We start from the raw sequence: 16370 nt of genomic DNA on the forward strand, positions 1-16370 counted from the left end.
GTTAAAGTAGACAAGTAAAATTGAAAATTTATTTTAAGTATTGTAGACAACTAAAAGTGAGAGAAGATAGTAATTATTTTCACTTGTTTCGACTGTTATAGTTAACTGTAAAATTATGCTTACCCGGTAATTTATGATGAAATGTTAAATTTTCTGTCTTATATAATTGATTTTAGTTTCATTGCAAATGGCACTGCTTGATCATTTTGGAGCACAGAATCACAAATGAAATGAAGAAAGCTAACAACTCTGCATTTTCTTGAACCCCCAACCATATATTCCAATTGATGATAAAAGCTGAAAATACTAAACTTTTGACAATCCCGAGACAACAATCATGTTGCATAGGCATAAGTACAAAACCAAAAACCCAGGCCAAAAGCTACAATTAACCAGAAAAAGAAAAACACGAGGAACAATTACCAAGTAATTACCAGCAGAACTAATAGTATGATGATATCGGTGAGAGTTTTCACACAATAAATGTGAGATTCTCACCAGTACCATTACTTTTCTCTTTGCCTTACTTCATGTAATAGAAAAACTTAAAAATTAACAAAATAAAATAGAAATTACCACCAAGTAATTAGTGCATAAAGGGAGTTCCTCTCTAAACATATTTTTCTACTAATTTTCATGGACCAAGCTTGAAATCAATATGATTATCAGAAAATCTGACTCCCCCTTTACCTCCACTATTCTTAAAAGGCTTAGACCCCTTATAATGATCTCCATGTGCAGCAGCCACTTTAGAACTTGCAATTCTTTTATCAAATCCAAATTCTATATCCCCTCCTTCTCTTTTATTATGAAACTCATTGTGCTTATTCTTCTTTCCCTCCTTTTGTTTTTGTGGGTGACCTTGACTTTTCTGCACCTTAGGACCATGACTTTTCTTGCTGCATAGGCGTCCCACAACACAAGCAATAAGAGATATGACCAAAACTATAGCCAGGACAACAAAAACACTCACAAATGAACCATTTGAATTATGAGAAGAAGAGGATTGAGTCATTGGGATATTGTTTGGTTGATTAGGGAAATTGTTTGGATTATTAGGATAAACTTGAGCCGGTTGTTGTGGTTGCAATTGATCCATTTTCTTGGAATTTTGGTCGAGATAGTACTTAGAGTAGGCAGGACGGGCTTCAACAGAAAACTGACGAGTAAACGATAGCAAGAGATTGAGTTCAGTAGTTTGACTGAGGGTATGAACTTGTTTTTTAGACTAAAATATCTAAGGTTGTGTTCTTTGAGTGAAACCAAAGGAAGATGTAGGAGAAGTAATGGGATAACAAGCATTAGCTAAGATAGTAAGATGTACAATACATGTGGGAATATTTCATTTTGGATAAAAGCTTGATTCTTGATTTTGTTTCTTGAGTGCTTTGAGTGAAACAAGAAAGTTAAGACTTAGGAGAAGCAATTATCAAGAATCATACATGCGGGGCTATTGCATTCCAATAGGTTAGATATATTCTTGGTTTGGTTTGAGGGGGTTTTTGAATTCAAAAAAGTGGTGCTTTTTCTTTATTAAAGTGAGACAATTAAAGATATTCTAGTTGTCCTACTGCAGGAAGGTAGGGTATAGTATATTTTAATTTTGTTTGCTTTGTTATGAGAGAAAGCAAGATTTTGGCTTTCATCCCTTGAATACTTCACTAATCTGTTGAACATCACTAGGCCCCATGAAAGTCTCTTATTCCAACATGGCTCAGCTACTTTCCCTTTATTGTTTTATTACTGTATTATGTGATGTCTACGATGCAGGAGAGACTGCTATGTCAGTTTAGTCAGTGCAGAACTTACATGCCTGAAATTGTTTAGATATTTTATGGTACATTTTACCATAATGCTTAGTTGATTAGCATATTAATCATTATAAACTTGTCATGATTTGGGTTCTTTTGGAACATCATAAAATTGATGCACGATTTGAACTCTCTAGAATGTTACTGAACTCGCTGGCCATTTGAATTAATAAGTTCCAAATTTATGATTCCCTCTATTTCTTTTTAATAGTCTAGTACTAGTATTAACTTGACACTCCTCTTAAGAGATCATTTATTAAGAGTTTATTTTATTAAATTACCCTTATTAATGGTAATTAAAATCCTATCAACAAAGCAATAATTGAAACGTAGAAACTAGAACCAACTACGTAATGACAAGGATAGCATTGAAAAATAAATCTCTCTTGATTCGTTAAAGTTGACAAGTAAAAGAAAAAACTATTTTTAATAGACTAGACTATTAAAAAGGAATGGAGGGAGTACTGTTTATTGTATATAATGTATTTCTTAATATATATACAAGATCTAAATCATACTTATTAAATTCAATTGAACTCACAACTTAATATTGTACCTCCGGCCGCGCATGAAAAAATCATGCAAAATAGTTGATTCAATAAGTGATATACATTTACCTTTTTCAACTGTTTGAAGCAGCTAATTCAAAACTTTACTCTGATCATTACTAAAACTCGGAAAAGAGGATTAAAGAGTGAGATTGTCACAAGTAGTCGCTCCATCCCTTCTTTTTTTCACATCTCACTATTTTGGATGTCTCAAAATTTTCTACATGTTCAATGATGAATGTACATCAATCTTCGACTTTCCAACAGTGGTCTCAGCATACAAGTGTAGGATCATTGTCACCTTTTTTGAAAGGTTAAACACACATTAGATCATGTTCATTAAACTTTTGACTTTTCAAACTTGGAAAAAAATTTAGTTTAATATATATGCTCAAAGCTGTGAAGAGTTTTTACACAATTAATGCAATATAACGGGTTATAGCATATTGTCAAAATGACCCTGATGTATTGAAAATAGTTTAAATTTGTCCTTCCTCCACCTATTGTAGCACAATTACTCTTAACATTAAATTTTGGATTAAAAATGTCCTTTCTTCCACCTATTGGACCTGAATTGTCTTTTAAGTTTACAATTCAAATATCTTACCTGACACTCCTCCTTTTAAAGGAATTATGAGATGGAGTTATGAGATGGCATATGTGAAGTTTTAATTAAATAGGTGGCAATTGTTTATTGATCATGTGGTATTAGACTCAATCCATAAATAATTTGATCCAGAATTTACATTTTTGAGATTATTGGGCTGAATTTCCAAGTATCCACCATCGTTAAAGGATGAAGAAGCTAAGTTGGATCTAGATTTTCGATCTAGATCTGAAATCAATTGAATCTTGTTTGCATCGGATTTGGACCAAAAATCATAGCTTTAAATGAAGAAGACATTTTTATATTGGGCAAAATGCGGATAATATGCATGGTTGTACAAATGCGGTTAGGACACGTGGCACAGAGGACAAGTCATAAGGTGAGGCAGCACTATTACCACCGGTAATAGAACCATGGTACCAGAGAAAGCGCTAGGTTCGGTGGGGTATTAGAATAGCCCCGGTCGAGAACATAACGGTCTTCCGTTATGAGTCAACATGAGCGTTACAGATACAGTGCGATTATGCTTAATGGCCCTCTTCATTGCTCATTATTAATATCGAATAAATGCTCTTTATTGGCAGGGGCATAATACATGGAATATGTGCCCTTAGCTCTTAGTATAAATAAGGATTGTCATTCCCATTGTAATGACACGAGATACAAGCTAATACACTTAGTCTCGCACTTATTCTTTGCATAAACTTAAATCTTATTGTCATACTTACTATGCTCCGGTGCCACGGCCTGACCAAAACAGAGAAATCTAAGTCCGGAATTATCACCTGATGCCCAGGATTTTCCTTACTATTTACTTATATTCACAGTATCTCGATACAAACATCATAATTTATCAGTCACTTTGATCTACGTGCCCTTGACCACGTCTAGAAATTTAACTGAATCATTTTACAGGAAAACAGTTTGGCACCCACTGTGGGACCGGGACTGTTGTGGTTGTCACTGTGAACATTGTTTGTTTTGCCAATCTTTCTTAAGTTTCTTGTTTGCTTAAGTATCCATCAGGTATGATAGGAGCTAACGACAACGCGAACGTTGCAAAACCAATAGGGTCATATCCCACTAGGACCAACAGCCCCTCACAACTGGCTTGCAACAATCGAACGTGGATAATGAAACAACATAAGGAGAGCATAATCTCAAAACTAGAACGGACGACATCCCTACTGACGAACCTATGACGGAAACCATCCAGATTCTGAGGGGGGGGGGGGGGGGGGGGGGGGAATCACTCGTCGATGGCAGAAGTGGAACGACTGAATAAAATCATTGAGGCCTTCACGGGTGTACCGGTAGACATAGTCGCAACTCCCACCGGCACGCCTGCAACTGCTGCCAATGTGAATGCCACCGACGGAAGCAGGAAAACTATGGGATGGAATGGAGACACATCCGGAAGAGAATCTGCGCTAGACGATCCCTTCCAAGCCGAAGTCAAGCGGTTCATGAGGGAGATCACCGGAAAGATGGACCGAACCGCCAAGGATGCCGAGAAGAATGCGAAGGTGTTTCAAAGGCGCCTTAGTCAAATTCCTAGGGCACCCCCGGTCATAGAAGGGCCCGACTACAAAAGTGCAGCCAATAGGCGTACACACCAGAATCACCTCCAGAACTGATCCCGAAGCAGTTCAAAATGCCTGATATTCTCAAATATGATAGGACCACAGACCCGCAAGAGCACATCACGGCCTACTCTATGGCGGTCAAGGGTAATGATTTGCAAGAGAAAGAGATCTAGTTGGTACTGATCAAAAAATGTTATGAGACTCTCGCCCGAGGATCCTTTACGTGATACTCCCAGCTTCCAAAACATTCGATCACGTCATTTGCCATGCTGGCCGATACTTTCACCAAAGCTCATGCCAGTGCAAGGAAGATAAAGACCAAAAAGGCAGATATCTTCCGCATCGCTCAGGGAGAATCGAAGCGTCTCAGGGATTTCGTCCCCGGTACTAAAAGGAACGCATGCTACTACCAAATGAGTGGGCAGCAGAGGCTTTTACCAAGGGTTTGAACCCTTTGAGTTCAGATGCTTCCCAAAGGCTTAAACAAAGCCTCCTGGAGTTTCAATCTCCAATGTGGGAATACGTGCATAATCGGTACGAGTCCAAGATCTAGGTAGAAGAAAATTTACTGGGGACTCCCTCTTCAGATCCCCCTGCAAAGGTGGACAGAGCTTTCGTACCAGACCGGAACTATTCGAAGAATCACTTTCAACCTTATCCGCCACCAGAAACTATCGGTGGTGGATCCGGCTATCGATCATTGGAAAAACCCGGTGGAAACTAGAAAGACAACTTTGGGAAGAACGGTCGGGGGCTGCAGCCCAAGAATAACCAGGCTAGGCTTCCTCCGGAAGGGATGGAGTACCCTAAACACGCGGATTATAGCTTCACCATTAGTGAATCCCAAATGGTGGTTATACTGAAAACCCATCCATTGTCACGGCTCCTTGGTCATTGCGATCTGATCCTAACACGAGAGATCAGACGGTCTGGTATGAGTTCCATGAAATCCCCGGACATAAAACCACCAATTGTAGACACCTCCGAGAGGACGTAGCTAACATGCTCGTCAAGAGGCACCTCTAGGAGTACCTGCGGGAAATGGGGCAGAAAAATTATAGTAGAACCAATCCCACTGAATAGAAGGATGCGACCAACGCTCCCCCACACGCCATCAATATAATTTTCGGCCGATCTATAATCGCCGGAACCACCTTCACTGCATCAAGAAAAATGAAGATTTCGATAACACGAGAAAAGAGAACTCGGGAACTTCCAGATGAAGATGTGATAACTTTATCCAACGAAGACGCGACATGCATCACCTTACCGCATAATGACGTCCTGGTCATCACTGTACTCATTGGTAACTGGCAAGTCAAACAGGTCATGATAGATCCGGGGAGTTCTGCTAATATTCTCCGCTGGAAGGTGGTGGAAGAAATGGGGATTTTTGAGAAAATCATACCGGCTGCAAGGACGCTCTCCGGGTTCAATATGTCCAGCGAGACCCCAAGGGCGAGATTAATCTACCAGTAGAAGCCGGAGGAGTCACAAAATTGGCGAAGTTCTATGTGATTAGCGGTGACATACAGTACAACACTATTTTCTGGAAGCCCAGGCTCCCCAACATGAAAGTTATCCCATCAACGCTTCATCTGTTGCTCAAATTTCCTATCCTGGATGGTATCAGGCAGATTCAAGGGGAACAACCAGCTTCAAGGGAAATGTTCACTATAAAAGAGCCCGCAGCAGTGGAAGGTCTAAAAAAACCCATCCTATAGCAATTACAGGACCCAAGTCCCGCATCGGATGCAGATCAACAGGCACCAACAGAGAACAAGAACGATGTGAGGCCTGAGGAGGTTGAAGATCACTTCTACGGGGTCCCAAAGTATTTCTAGCCAATGGAAGATTCGCATGCTACCAAATCCACGACTGAGGAGCTTGAGCAGGTTGCATTACATCCACACCTTCCAGAGCAAAAGGTATATCTCGGCTCGAGGTTAACCCCGGAGCTCAGGGAAACTATACTTGCTTATTTAAGAGATAACAATGACTGCTTTGCTTGGTCCCATAAGGATATGACAGGTATTCCATCGAACGTAGCAACTCACAAACTCAGGATGGACCTCAGCTTTCCACCGGTGTGCCAGAAGAAGGGTCCCATAGCGGAAGTCCACAATAGGCTTGTTAAAGAAGAGGTATCTCGGTTGTTATTATTGGGTCCCTACGTGAATATCCGAACTAGCTCACAAATGTAGTTGTGGTGCCGAAAAAGGGTAATAAATTTAGGATGTGCATAGACTTTAAAGATCTAGATAAAGCGTGTCCGAAGGATTCAATTTTCGCTACCAAGTATCGATCAGATGATCGATGCAACGGCCAGACATGAGGTAAAGAGCTTTCAAGATGCCTACTCCGAGTATAAACAGATAAGGATGTACCTGGAGGATCAAGAGAAAACGTCCTATTTCGGTTCGCTTTTACGCGGTGTTAAGGCATAAAGGCTACTATGAATTCGTTGTGTACTCTTTCGGACTTTATTTTGAAAAAGAGTAGCTACCTAATTTTTAGAAAATTAGGAAAGCCAGTTGTGAAGGGCTCATTCAAATACCGTGAAAAAACCTTCGTAATCCAGAGTTATAAGTAAGGGTTCTGATGATCCCCTGGGGAAGGTGTTAGGCACCCCAGTATTAAGGATCCCTACTACACGGTTGACCTTCGAATTCCAGTGTATGAGTATTTGCATAAACTCTTATTTTGTGTTTATTTTCCTGTAAAAAAAGAACTGTCATAGATAGTTTTTGCATATCATATTTTTTGGAAGAATTTGAGTATATCCCCTTTATTTATAGGGTATTGTAGTTTTGGATTTATTATATCCGAGTATAAGTAGTTTCCTTTTATATATAAGGAGTAAGTATAAGTTTGTAAAAGAAGTGTAGAAGAAATGTTATTTTATAAGTTATTTATTTTATACTCATACACTGGGGCTTGGGTTGACTCGTATTGGTGCGTTTCAGTCTTCTCCAGAACTTTATATTACGTGTAGGTTCTTTATATGTTTATAAAAGGCATTTTATGCTTAAAACACGTATATCCCGTCTGAAAATGCATATTAATTTGGGCCTACTTGGGGCCAAACAGAATTGCAAGTAAAAAATTGCTTGTTCGTTTTATACTTTTTGGGAAAATGATCAAGTGTTTATAACTCATAAAATCTGTTTTTTATCCCAATTCTGATTTCTGTTTGGGACATGGTCCAAATTGTCAATGTTTATCACTTATGTCAAATGAAAGTTATACAAGTTAAAGCCCATTTTTCTGAAGTGAGTTCCATTTATCCAAAGCTGGTTTTGAAAAAAAATCAATTTTTGTATCAAGTCAATCAACCTTAGTCCTTTGAAATTCTTTTGCCATAAATAGATATTCCCGCTTTTAAACTGAGAGAAAGGTTTATTAGATTTTGTGCCTGAAAAATGATTTGAATCATTCCATTATATATACTTAGTTGTAAAACTGTTTGACTTAGAAGTCTGTGGTTTTGAAAATCACGTACGGGGACCTAAAGTCAACTAAACGGCATAAGAACCGTTGTCCTAAGACTTCTAGTTCCAACCATAGATTTCCACTATGTATGTGAGTTTTTTAATACAAGTTTTCAAATACAAATATGGCAATAAAATACAACTAATTGAGAAAAAAGCCGAGTTAGGCTAGGGGCGTACCAAGCCCCTAGTTGGCCATTTTCACCCATGGTTGGGCCTTCTGCGCGCCTCGCTATTCTTCTTTGTTTTCTCGGACTCTATTTTTTGAAGCGATATTCCTATTTGGGCCTTAGGCCCAATGGGTAGTTTATGCATTTTGACCCGAGCGGCCACGTGGTAGGAGGAGGAGGAAAGAAAAGAAAACACCGGTTAGTTTATAATCACTGAACTTATCACTAAGGTAAACTACTATAATGTATATACACACATATGCATATATGTATACTCATGCAAGGCAATATACAAACTTATACACACATGTGCATCCACCATATATACGATATGTACTTACCCCTTTTCCTATTCAAATGACCTTCAAATTAATCCAAGGCGTAGAATGGCATGGGTCTAGGTCTTAATCCCATATTCCCGATGTCGCAGAAGTTCCAAGGGGCCTCAAAGAACCCCAGGCATGGCTAACACCGGGAAGATTAAAACAACCCCGAATTACCACACTTGGCCTTAGATTTGTTTGAATCTCATTGAGAAAGGATAGAGAGAGTACAGGACCAGAAATTAAGTAGGCATACAAGTAACATGCTAGTAGTTGGTATAAGTTTCAATAGGCAGCTACAGGAACAATATACAAGTATATGCACTAAGGCCCATGTTATAGAGGACCTTAATATCACAAAATGGCACTGACAGATCAAACACACAACTTTTTAAAGGGGAGGCAAAGACATACAGCAGCAGCGGTTGCAAGTGAAGAAGGAAATGAGGATGTGGACTGCTTATCAGCATAAGAGACAGACTAAGTACAGCTCAAGTACTCACCATCCCAAGTAGAGTAAAAGCCATAATGGAAGCACATTAGACAAGCAATGATAAATGACAAGAAAGAGGCATGGATGTGGGATGCACAGGGGCAATCAGCAAGCATAATGGATAATGAAATGGCTTTAAAACCTAAGGTTCAATACTCTGGTTTAGTTCAAATGGAACATCTCACATTTATCAATGACATAATAAGCTTAATTAGTAAGCAAAGGGTAGCTAAATCCAGATAGGTGTATCAATATATGCAACTGCCAGCAAAGCTCGAGTTCAAGAAAGTAAAAGTGTCAACATGGTTTCTAAACCAGTCCAATTAGCAGGCAAGTGGATGCAATAGGATGATGGCTATAATATGGCATCTTAGGGATAGTCAAAAGAAAATCCAGTTGATAATTAACTCAATCATGCAATGCAAGGTTAAATGGGATAGGTTTCATGCAGTAAAGATGCAAAGAATGAACATTGTTAGGTGTAAAGAAGCACAAACCAATTAAGAATATAGGGTGTATAAGGCAAGGCATACATATAGTCTCATAGAAAAAAGGGCTGCAACATTTACACTGGTACAGAAGGATCATTTTAATGGGAAGAGAGATTTAGGAAAAGGGTTCACTCTTCGACTAGCAAATGAGAGAAAAAGTCATTATCCAAATCCAATTTCATCACTTAAAGGAAATGACATATCAAACCAGCAAATATGCAGGGGCAGGGTCATGGCGATGGTTCAAGATTCAGCAGACCACATGTGTGTGTGTGTGTTTCAGACCTAGTTATATGAGTATAGAGTGTACAGTTAAGACTAGCATATACATGAGCTCAGAGAGTATATTGATACAAACAGGTAGGAATGCGGAGGGCAAGATAAGGGATCATGCAGGATTATACTTAGAAGATTACTTAATACAGGCAAGTTCAGAGCCAGACATAGACAACAGGATGCAGAGATCAAGTGTGATAGAGATAGTATTTAAAGAGGCAATTAGATATGGGTCCACACCATATTCAAGTATGCAAGACATAAACAAGTGAAGGGGCCACAAGCTAAGGGGAAGAAGAAGTATCATGCTCAACAAAACAAACCTGAATACAAGCACAGTCAAGCAAATGATAGCAACAAGTTAACAATAAAGTGGCACATTATCATGGTAAGTTCATAGTCCTCCTAGGCTCACAGAATTTGAACATATACATAGAATGCAGAAGAGGTTAAGCTCAAGACAGGATTGTAAAGGAGGTAAACAAGTCAATCATGTATGATGGTCACGACAAAGTTGAGCAAGGATGAAACTAAATTGTACTCACATGTGACAGAACCAGCAAGTTTGATGTCTCAATCAACTTTGATCATATACGGCAGGACACTCAGACTAGACTACAATTTCCTGACTTAAAACAAGGTAAGTATTTAGCACATAAGATTCAGAATAGGCAATATAGGAAGACAAAGGCAAGTTTGCAGAGAAAACACAAGCAAGACTACCTATAGGTGAAAGCAAAATGAATGCATGTTGATCCCAAAATGGCAATGCTAGCATGATCAGAAATGAGTAGTTTTACATAATTCAAGATAAGTCGGGGTCAACTAAAGTATACAGGAAGGTGCAAGAAGATTACAAGGGTCACACCAAGGGAAGGAAGAGTTATGTGCAAGTATGCAAGTATCATTCTCAGGGAAAACATGCAGGATACAGCAAGATAGGAGTTCAAAATGACATGAAACACACAAGAATAGGATCAGTGCTTTGCTCTGCAAGTAATGTGCAGATAAATGATCAACAAAAGAAGGGAACTAGTACAGTAGATATGCAGATTTTTAATGAGAATAAAGAGGGTGACAGATTCCTTCTAGGACTAGAATCCTTAAATAGACATTAATAACACAAGAAAAATGGGAAACAAGGACAATATACACAGAATATACACTTCTCTTAGAGTAGATTGTTCATAAAGAGGGTGATGGTATATCCTATATTATCTTAGATTGATACATTAGCTAGGGGAGGATTGAGCATAACTCTACCCTTCTTTTTTAATTTTAAGCCTTAACAACTAAACAAATGATCCAGGAATGGTTTCATGCCAAGACCACAACATATTCAGAGGTTTTAAAAACATTTATTCACAGTTTTAAGAGAGAGGGTATTCAAAACTAAGGTAGGAACAACAGCTGAAAGTCACACAAATCATTGATACTAAAGTGCTACATGAAAGCATACTGTTTATGCAAGTTGATCACCATCACATTGCATCAACTACTACTCATAGGAGACTCCACTACATAGGCAGTTCTTTCAGGCATTTTGAAGAAAAGAAACACTCAGAATTCAGACACAATTAACAAGAAGAATTGACACAAAGATGATTTAGTATACAGGGATGATTCACAAATACCAAGAATAATTACTCTATTCATATGGCACATGATCACCAAATGGATGCAAAACAAAACACATAGCTCCATCATGTAAGAGGTTGAAACAAAACGGAGACTAATAACATATAACATCACACCTCAGAGGCAGAACTGGATCTAAAAGTACCCTCAGTATACCATTACAATCCTCAAACCAGCATTTAACATGATATAATGAGCTACTACTATCACTTAACATTAAGCAAATCACATGAACTACTCAAATGACTACATTTCTATCTCCTAAACAGCCCAAACTTCACAAATAAGTAGAATTTACAAGAAAAACACTACCTAACTAATACTAAACTAACAGAAATAAACTAAAAGTTATAACTAAAACAGAAATTTAAAGATTAGAGCAATAAATAAATTAAGAATTACCTTTTGTATGCGCAACCAAATGCCAAAAATGGATTTAAGAGCCTCTTTTCACTCTTCCAACTCAGCCAAAACAACACCCACACTCATAAAATAAAAGCAAAGATATTTATACTAGAAAAAACAAAGGATTTAGGATCTCAAGACTAATAAAATTTTTACCAAATAAAGCTTTAATTCAAAAAATCAAGTATAAGCCAATATTTGGATTTTTATCAATTTTTCTCCACCCTTTAAATTGTAGGGATGGGGTTCTATTCTATTTATAGAACCCCAAAACATCAACAAAACACTATTTTCTATGTGGGAATCCACATATTTCAAGTTTTAAATCTCAGATTCATAGTAAAGGGTTCAGATTTGCCGAAAATTTCAATCAACGGCTAAAACGATATCTAACAATGTAACGACCCATTCTGTCGTTATGGTGAATTTCAAAATATTCGTGACGCCGGCCCCTGGAGACATGCTTGAACTCCCCTTACAATTTGAGAACTGTTAACTTAATCGGGAAATCGTATGAGTTGGCGTAAAGAATTAGATCCGGGTCCCTCAGGCCTAGTTTTGCCGCTTCGGAGCCATCCAGGCCGCCCCAGTGGTGGCGCAGCAGCGGCTTGGCACCCATAAAAGCGGTATAGCAAAGGATCCTCATTGACCGCCCCAGTGGTACCTTGGGCACCGAAGCGGTACCGTTGGAGCGGTGACGCGACTGCCCCAGCGGTCAAGAACAGTGATTCTACTTATTTAAGTGATATTTCTGGATTTGGCTTCATTTTTCCAAACCCTAAAGGGTCCAGCCACCCATAAGGCAGTTTTGGAGCCAAAAATGATGTTTTCTTGGGGAAGGTTATCCCCCTAACTTCTTCCATCATTCTTCCTAGTATTGATTCTCATCAAAGGTCTTTTGTCTAGAATCATAAATGGGTATCTCAAATCTTTTAAGTTCCCACAAGATGAATCCTTTGTCTTCTTGGTATAAACCCTTGGATTATTTTTCTCTTGTTCATTATCCCTACTTGGTTCTTAATCTAATCCTTATTTCCCCATTGAAAACACAAATAAGTCTCTACTATGCATCTTGAAAATGGGTTTCTTGAAAATAAGCCTAAAATGGTAAATTGACCAAACTACTGACTTGAATATGGTCATAACTGTCCTAAATAAAGGTTGATTGGTCAACTAGCTTAGTGAAAGTGAATCCAAAGGCAAAATAGATTTCAGTATCTATCTTCTTTTCAAACCACGTTTGTGAAAGTAAATAACTCGTAATTTCTTGTAATTGTTAATTTTTATGAAAATAATAATTAAACGTCAATTTTTGCAATTTTCTCGGGATTTTGAAATTTTAATTTTGAAGGTGCATCCTTGCTCCATCTTTGACTCGGGAATTTTGAAAATTAAAATACGCGTCTTATGAGGTGAAAAGTAAGTGTCAACAATTGCCCCTTCGGAGTTCGAGGATGGCAGGGCCATCCTTGAGCTACGAATTTTACAATCCAAATTTTTACCGAATAATAGAAATTACGGCCCTTTTTGTGCGAAATTTTGAAAGTATGGCCGGACCCCGATTTCTAGGCTTCCTACATATCTATGGCTACATGAGAATTCAGGCTGTTTGTAGTTCTGATTCTATAAGGACTATGAAAAATAAGAGTTTTCTCTAAACTACCTCGAGGTGTCTCGAGATAATTATAGGAATATGGCCGATTCCTCGAAATTTGAGTCGCCTACATATCCCTGATTTTGGGAATCAAGCCAATTGTAGTTCAACTCGATAGTTTGAAAAGGAATATCCCTTTATGTGGGAATGCCTTTGGCTATTTTCGGTTGAAAAATCCGAACCGGAGCCGGTTTTGAAAAGGACATATTAGTGTTGATGCTTGAAGTGATCTTCAATCCCTGGTGTAGAAAGCTTGACTTTCGTACACGGTTTTTGACCGGTTGCCCAAGAAAAGTTCCAAGTTTTCTCCGTATGTCTTGAGTTTGGCTCTTGCTTCCTACCTCAGTAGCTTTTAGCCATCTCCGAATGCTAAATCCTGTGTGTTAGTTTTTTTTTTTTGAAAATTTCGATTTTAATATAGCCATACATGAATGGTATTTTGCCATTTTGTTGACATTGAAGTCATCCTCCAATATTATGTCCGTCTTTTCGCAAATGCTTGTCCGTCTTCTTTCTTTTCTCCTGCAAGTGTGTGTTTTTTGTGTATTTTTTTTTTGAAACAATGATCTACTCTGGATAATAGTCACGATACTTTGACTGGATCTTTTTCCTCATTTTTAGATGTTTTCATCGTTCAATGATAACTTCTGTTGGGATCTGGGTCAGGCTATACCGCATTTCTGCCAACCTACACACCTCCAGTCCGATTGTCATTTTCGTAGCAAAGATGTTACTAATGAAAACCGTGTTTTCAAGTGCGGGGTCATTTTTGTTTCTTATGACATCCGCCACCCCTGAAAATTTGGACTCATATCATTTTCACATATTGCGGTGACTGTCGCAAATCTGAAGTCGATTGCTTCGTTATCCTCATATGAAGCTTGCGGTATACCAGTTCGGGACCACATCACTTATAGTCAAAAATACCCAAATGTAGACTGCACATCAGAGTGCAGTATCATATTCCTTTCATGATGACTACTAACCTCTCTATCCAATTACAACATTTAGTCAGAATTTTCAAGTTAACTACTACATATTCAAGTGCAGAGCCTTTTCTCATGACTACCACTATCCATGAACCATGATTACGTTAAGTGTAAATGGACTGCAATAGCGACCACAAATCTTGATGTAGGAATCACATTTGTATTTCAACGATTGCGGACATTAACCTCGAAATTATGCTACCTATTTTTGGCTATACATATGGATGACGACTCAGCCCCTTCGACACGTAGTCGTTTAATCCATATCGTCATTTTGAGGAATGAAGCTTACCTTGGTGGCAAGACTTACACTTTCCTTTTTTGACTCCGAGGAAGAATACCCGCCTGTCGACAGGGTTCACATCTTCCCAAAGGACTAGACTCGATTGTGAATACAACATTTCAATACCGATATCGTCATTTTAAATTTTTAAATTTTTGGACGTCCACTTAGCCAATGCATCAAGGCAAGCCATGCACATCTAGGCCGGGGTTTCAATACCTTGATACAATACTGTTTAGTGGAGACCCAGCTTTTGGTACCGTGATTATATCTTTTAGTAGTCTTTAAAGTTTTTCTTTTGTAAAAATCGTCGTGCGCTATATAATGAACAAACTTATCAGCGTAAAGAAAACCTTACTTGGGGAGGGCTTCGTTACCCTTTCGTGCACTCGTTTGCGCCGCCATTCCTTGACGCTTGTTCTTCACTTGGCTCATTGTCATTACCCAGTTTTAAACATTCTAGCAAACGAGTTAGTGTAAAACATCCATGATTGTTCGTTCCTGCATCCACAGAAAAATTTGTCAGTTTCCTATATGGACGATCGCTTTTCCTGCGTGCAGACTTCCTCCGTTCATATCTCGGCATGAAAAGATGCTCATTTTCCTTAAAATCTTTTATTTTCTAGCAGAGTTGAGAAAAGTTTTTTGTGCGATGATTCTTTTTTTAAAAAAATTCATATACGTTTTGAAAATGATATTTTATATACGCCCTTTTAATGTCATGACATTAGTTACTCAAGCAAGGTCTTCTGTCTCTTCTTCTTCTTCTTCTTCTTCTTGATCTCTACTCGTGAAAATTTTCGAATCCTTTTAAAAAAAATCCCTAGTTTGTATACGTCTTTATACCAACTCGAGTTTCGCTATGTCGAAGGAATTTTTTAGACCCTCCCAAAAACTTTTCCCTAGTGTAAGTGTATACTTGTTATTTCTTGATTTCACCACGCTTGAGGAATTTTGGAGACCCTTCTCAAAAATTCTGCCCCAGTGCAGAAATTTTAATCAGTCTGTCCTTAGAACTGATATTTTTAAAGAATTTTTTGAAGTCCTCTAAAAAATTCTGCCCCAGTTTCCTTGTGAGGGTTACCTTTATCTTTCTCTTACTTAATCATTTCTGAAGTTTCCTAAGGTTTATTAGGAATTTTGTTTGGAATGACGGAGCTCGGGGGAGCGCCTACGTATCCCGTTTCAGGAATCAGGTCGAAAAGTAGTTCGGGGTAAACATATTGAAATTTTCTGGTAAGACCGAACTCAAAAGAGCGCCTACGTATCCCAGATGGGAATCAGGTCATAACGTAGTTCAGAATACGTAATTTTGGATTTTTTGGTTAAAGAGACCGAGCTTGGAAAAGCGCCTATGTATCGCCTTATAAGTATAGGGAATCAGGTCCTTGCGTAGTTCGTACATGATTTTAGATTTGGTTTTTTCTAAGGAAAATCCAAAATTACAAGCAAAGGGAATGCAACTAAAGAAAACCTAAACTACGAAAACTCTAAATCTTCATAGTTATCTTCTTCTTCACACGTAGTATCTCTTGATGGCATCTGAATTTATTGCTCTTGGCCACTCTTGACCATCCATTTCAGCAAGTACCACAGCTCCTCCTG

General features: G+C 38.3%; 1 protein-coding gene across 1 annotated transcript; it reads right to left on the minus strand.

Moving 5' to 3' along the window:
- Nucleotides 1-254: 254 nt before the first annotated feature.
- On the minus strand, nucleotides 255-1482 carry LOC132641104 (uncharacterized). The gene has a single exon (XM_060357993.1). It carries the CDS (start codon nucleotides 1097-1099, stop codon nucleotides 635-637), a length of 465 nt encoding a protein of 154 aa, XP_060213976.1. The 5' UTR covers nucleotides 1100-1482; the 3' UTR covers nucleotides 255-634.
- Nucleotides 1483-16370: the final 14888 nt, after the last annotated feature.

This window comes from Lycium barbarum, chromosome 5 (assembly GCF_019175385.1).
Source record: "Lycium barbarum isolate Lr01 chromosome 5, ASM1917538v2, whole genome shotgun sequence".
Taxonomy (NCBI): Eukaryota; Viridiplantae; Streptophyta; class Magnoliopsida; order Solanales; family Solanaceae; genus Lycium; species Lycium barbarum.

Coding starts and splice junctions, on each gene's coding strand:
- LOC132641104 (XM_060357993.1), bottom strand. CDS start 1,099: ATGGATCAATTGCAACCACAACAACCGGCTCAAGTTTATCCTAATAAT.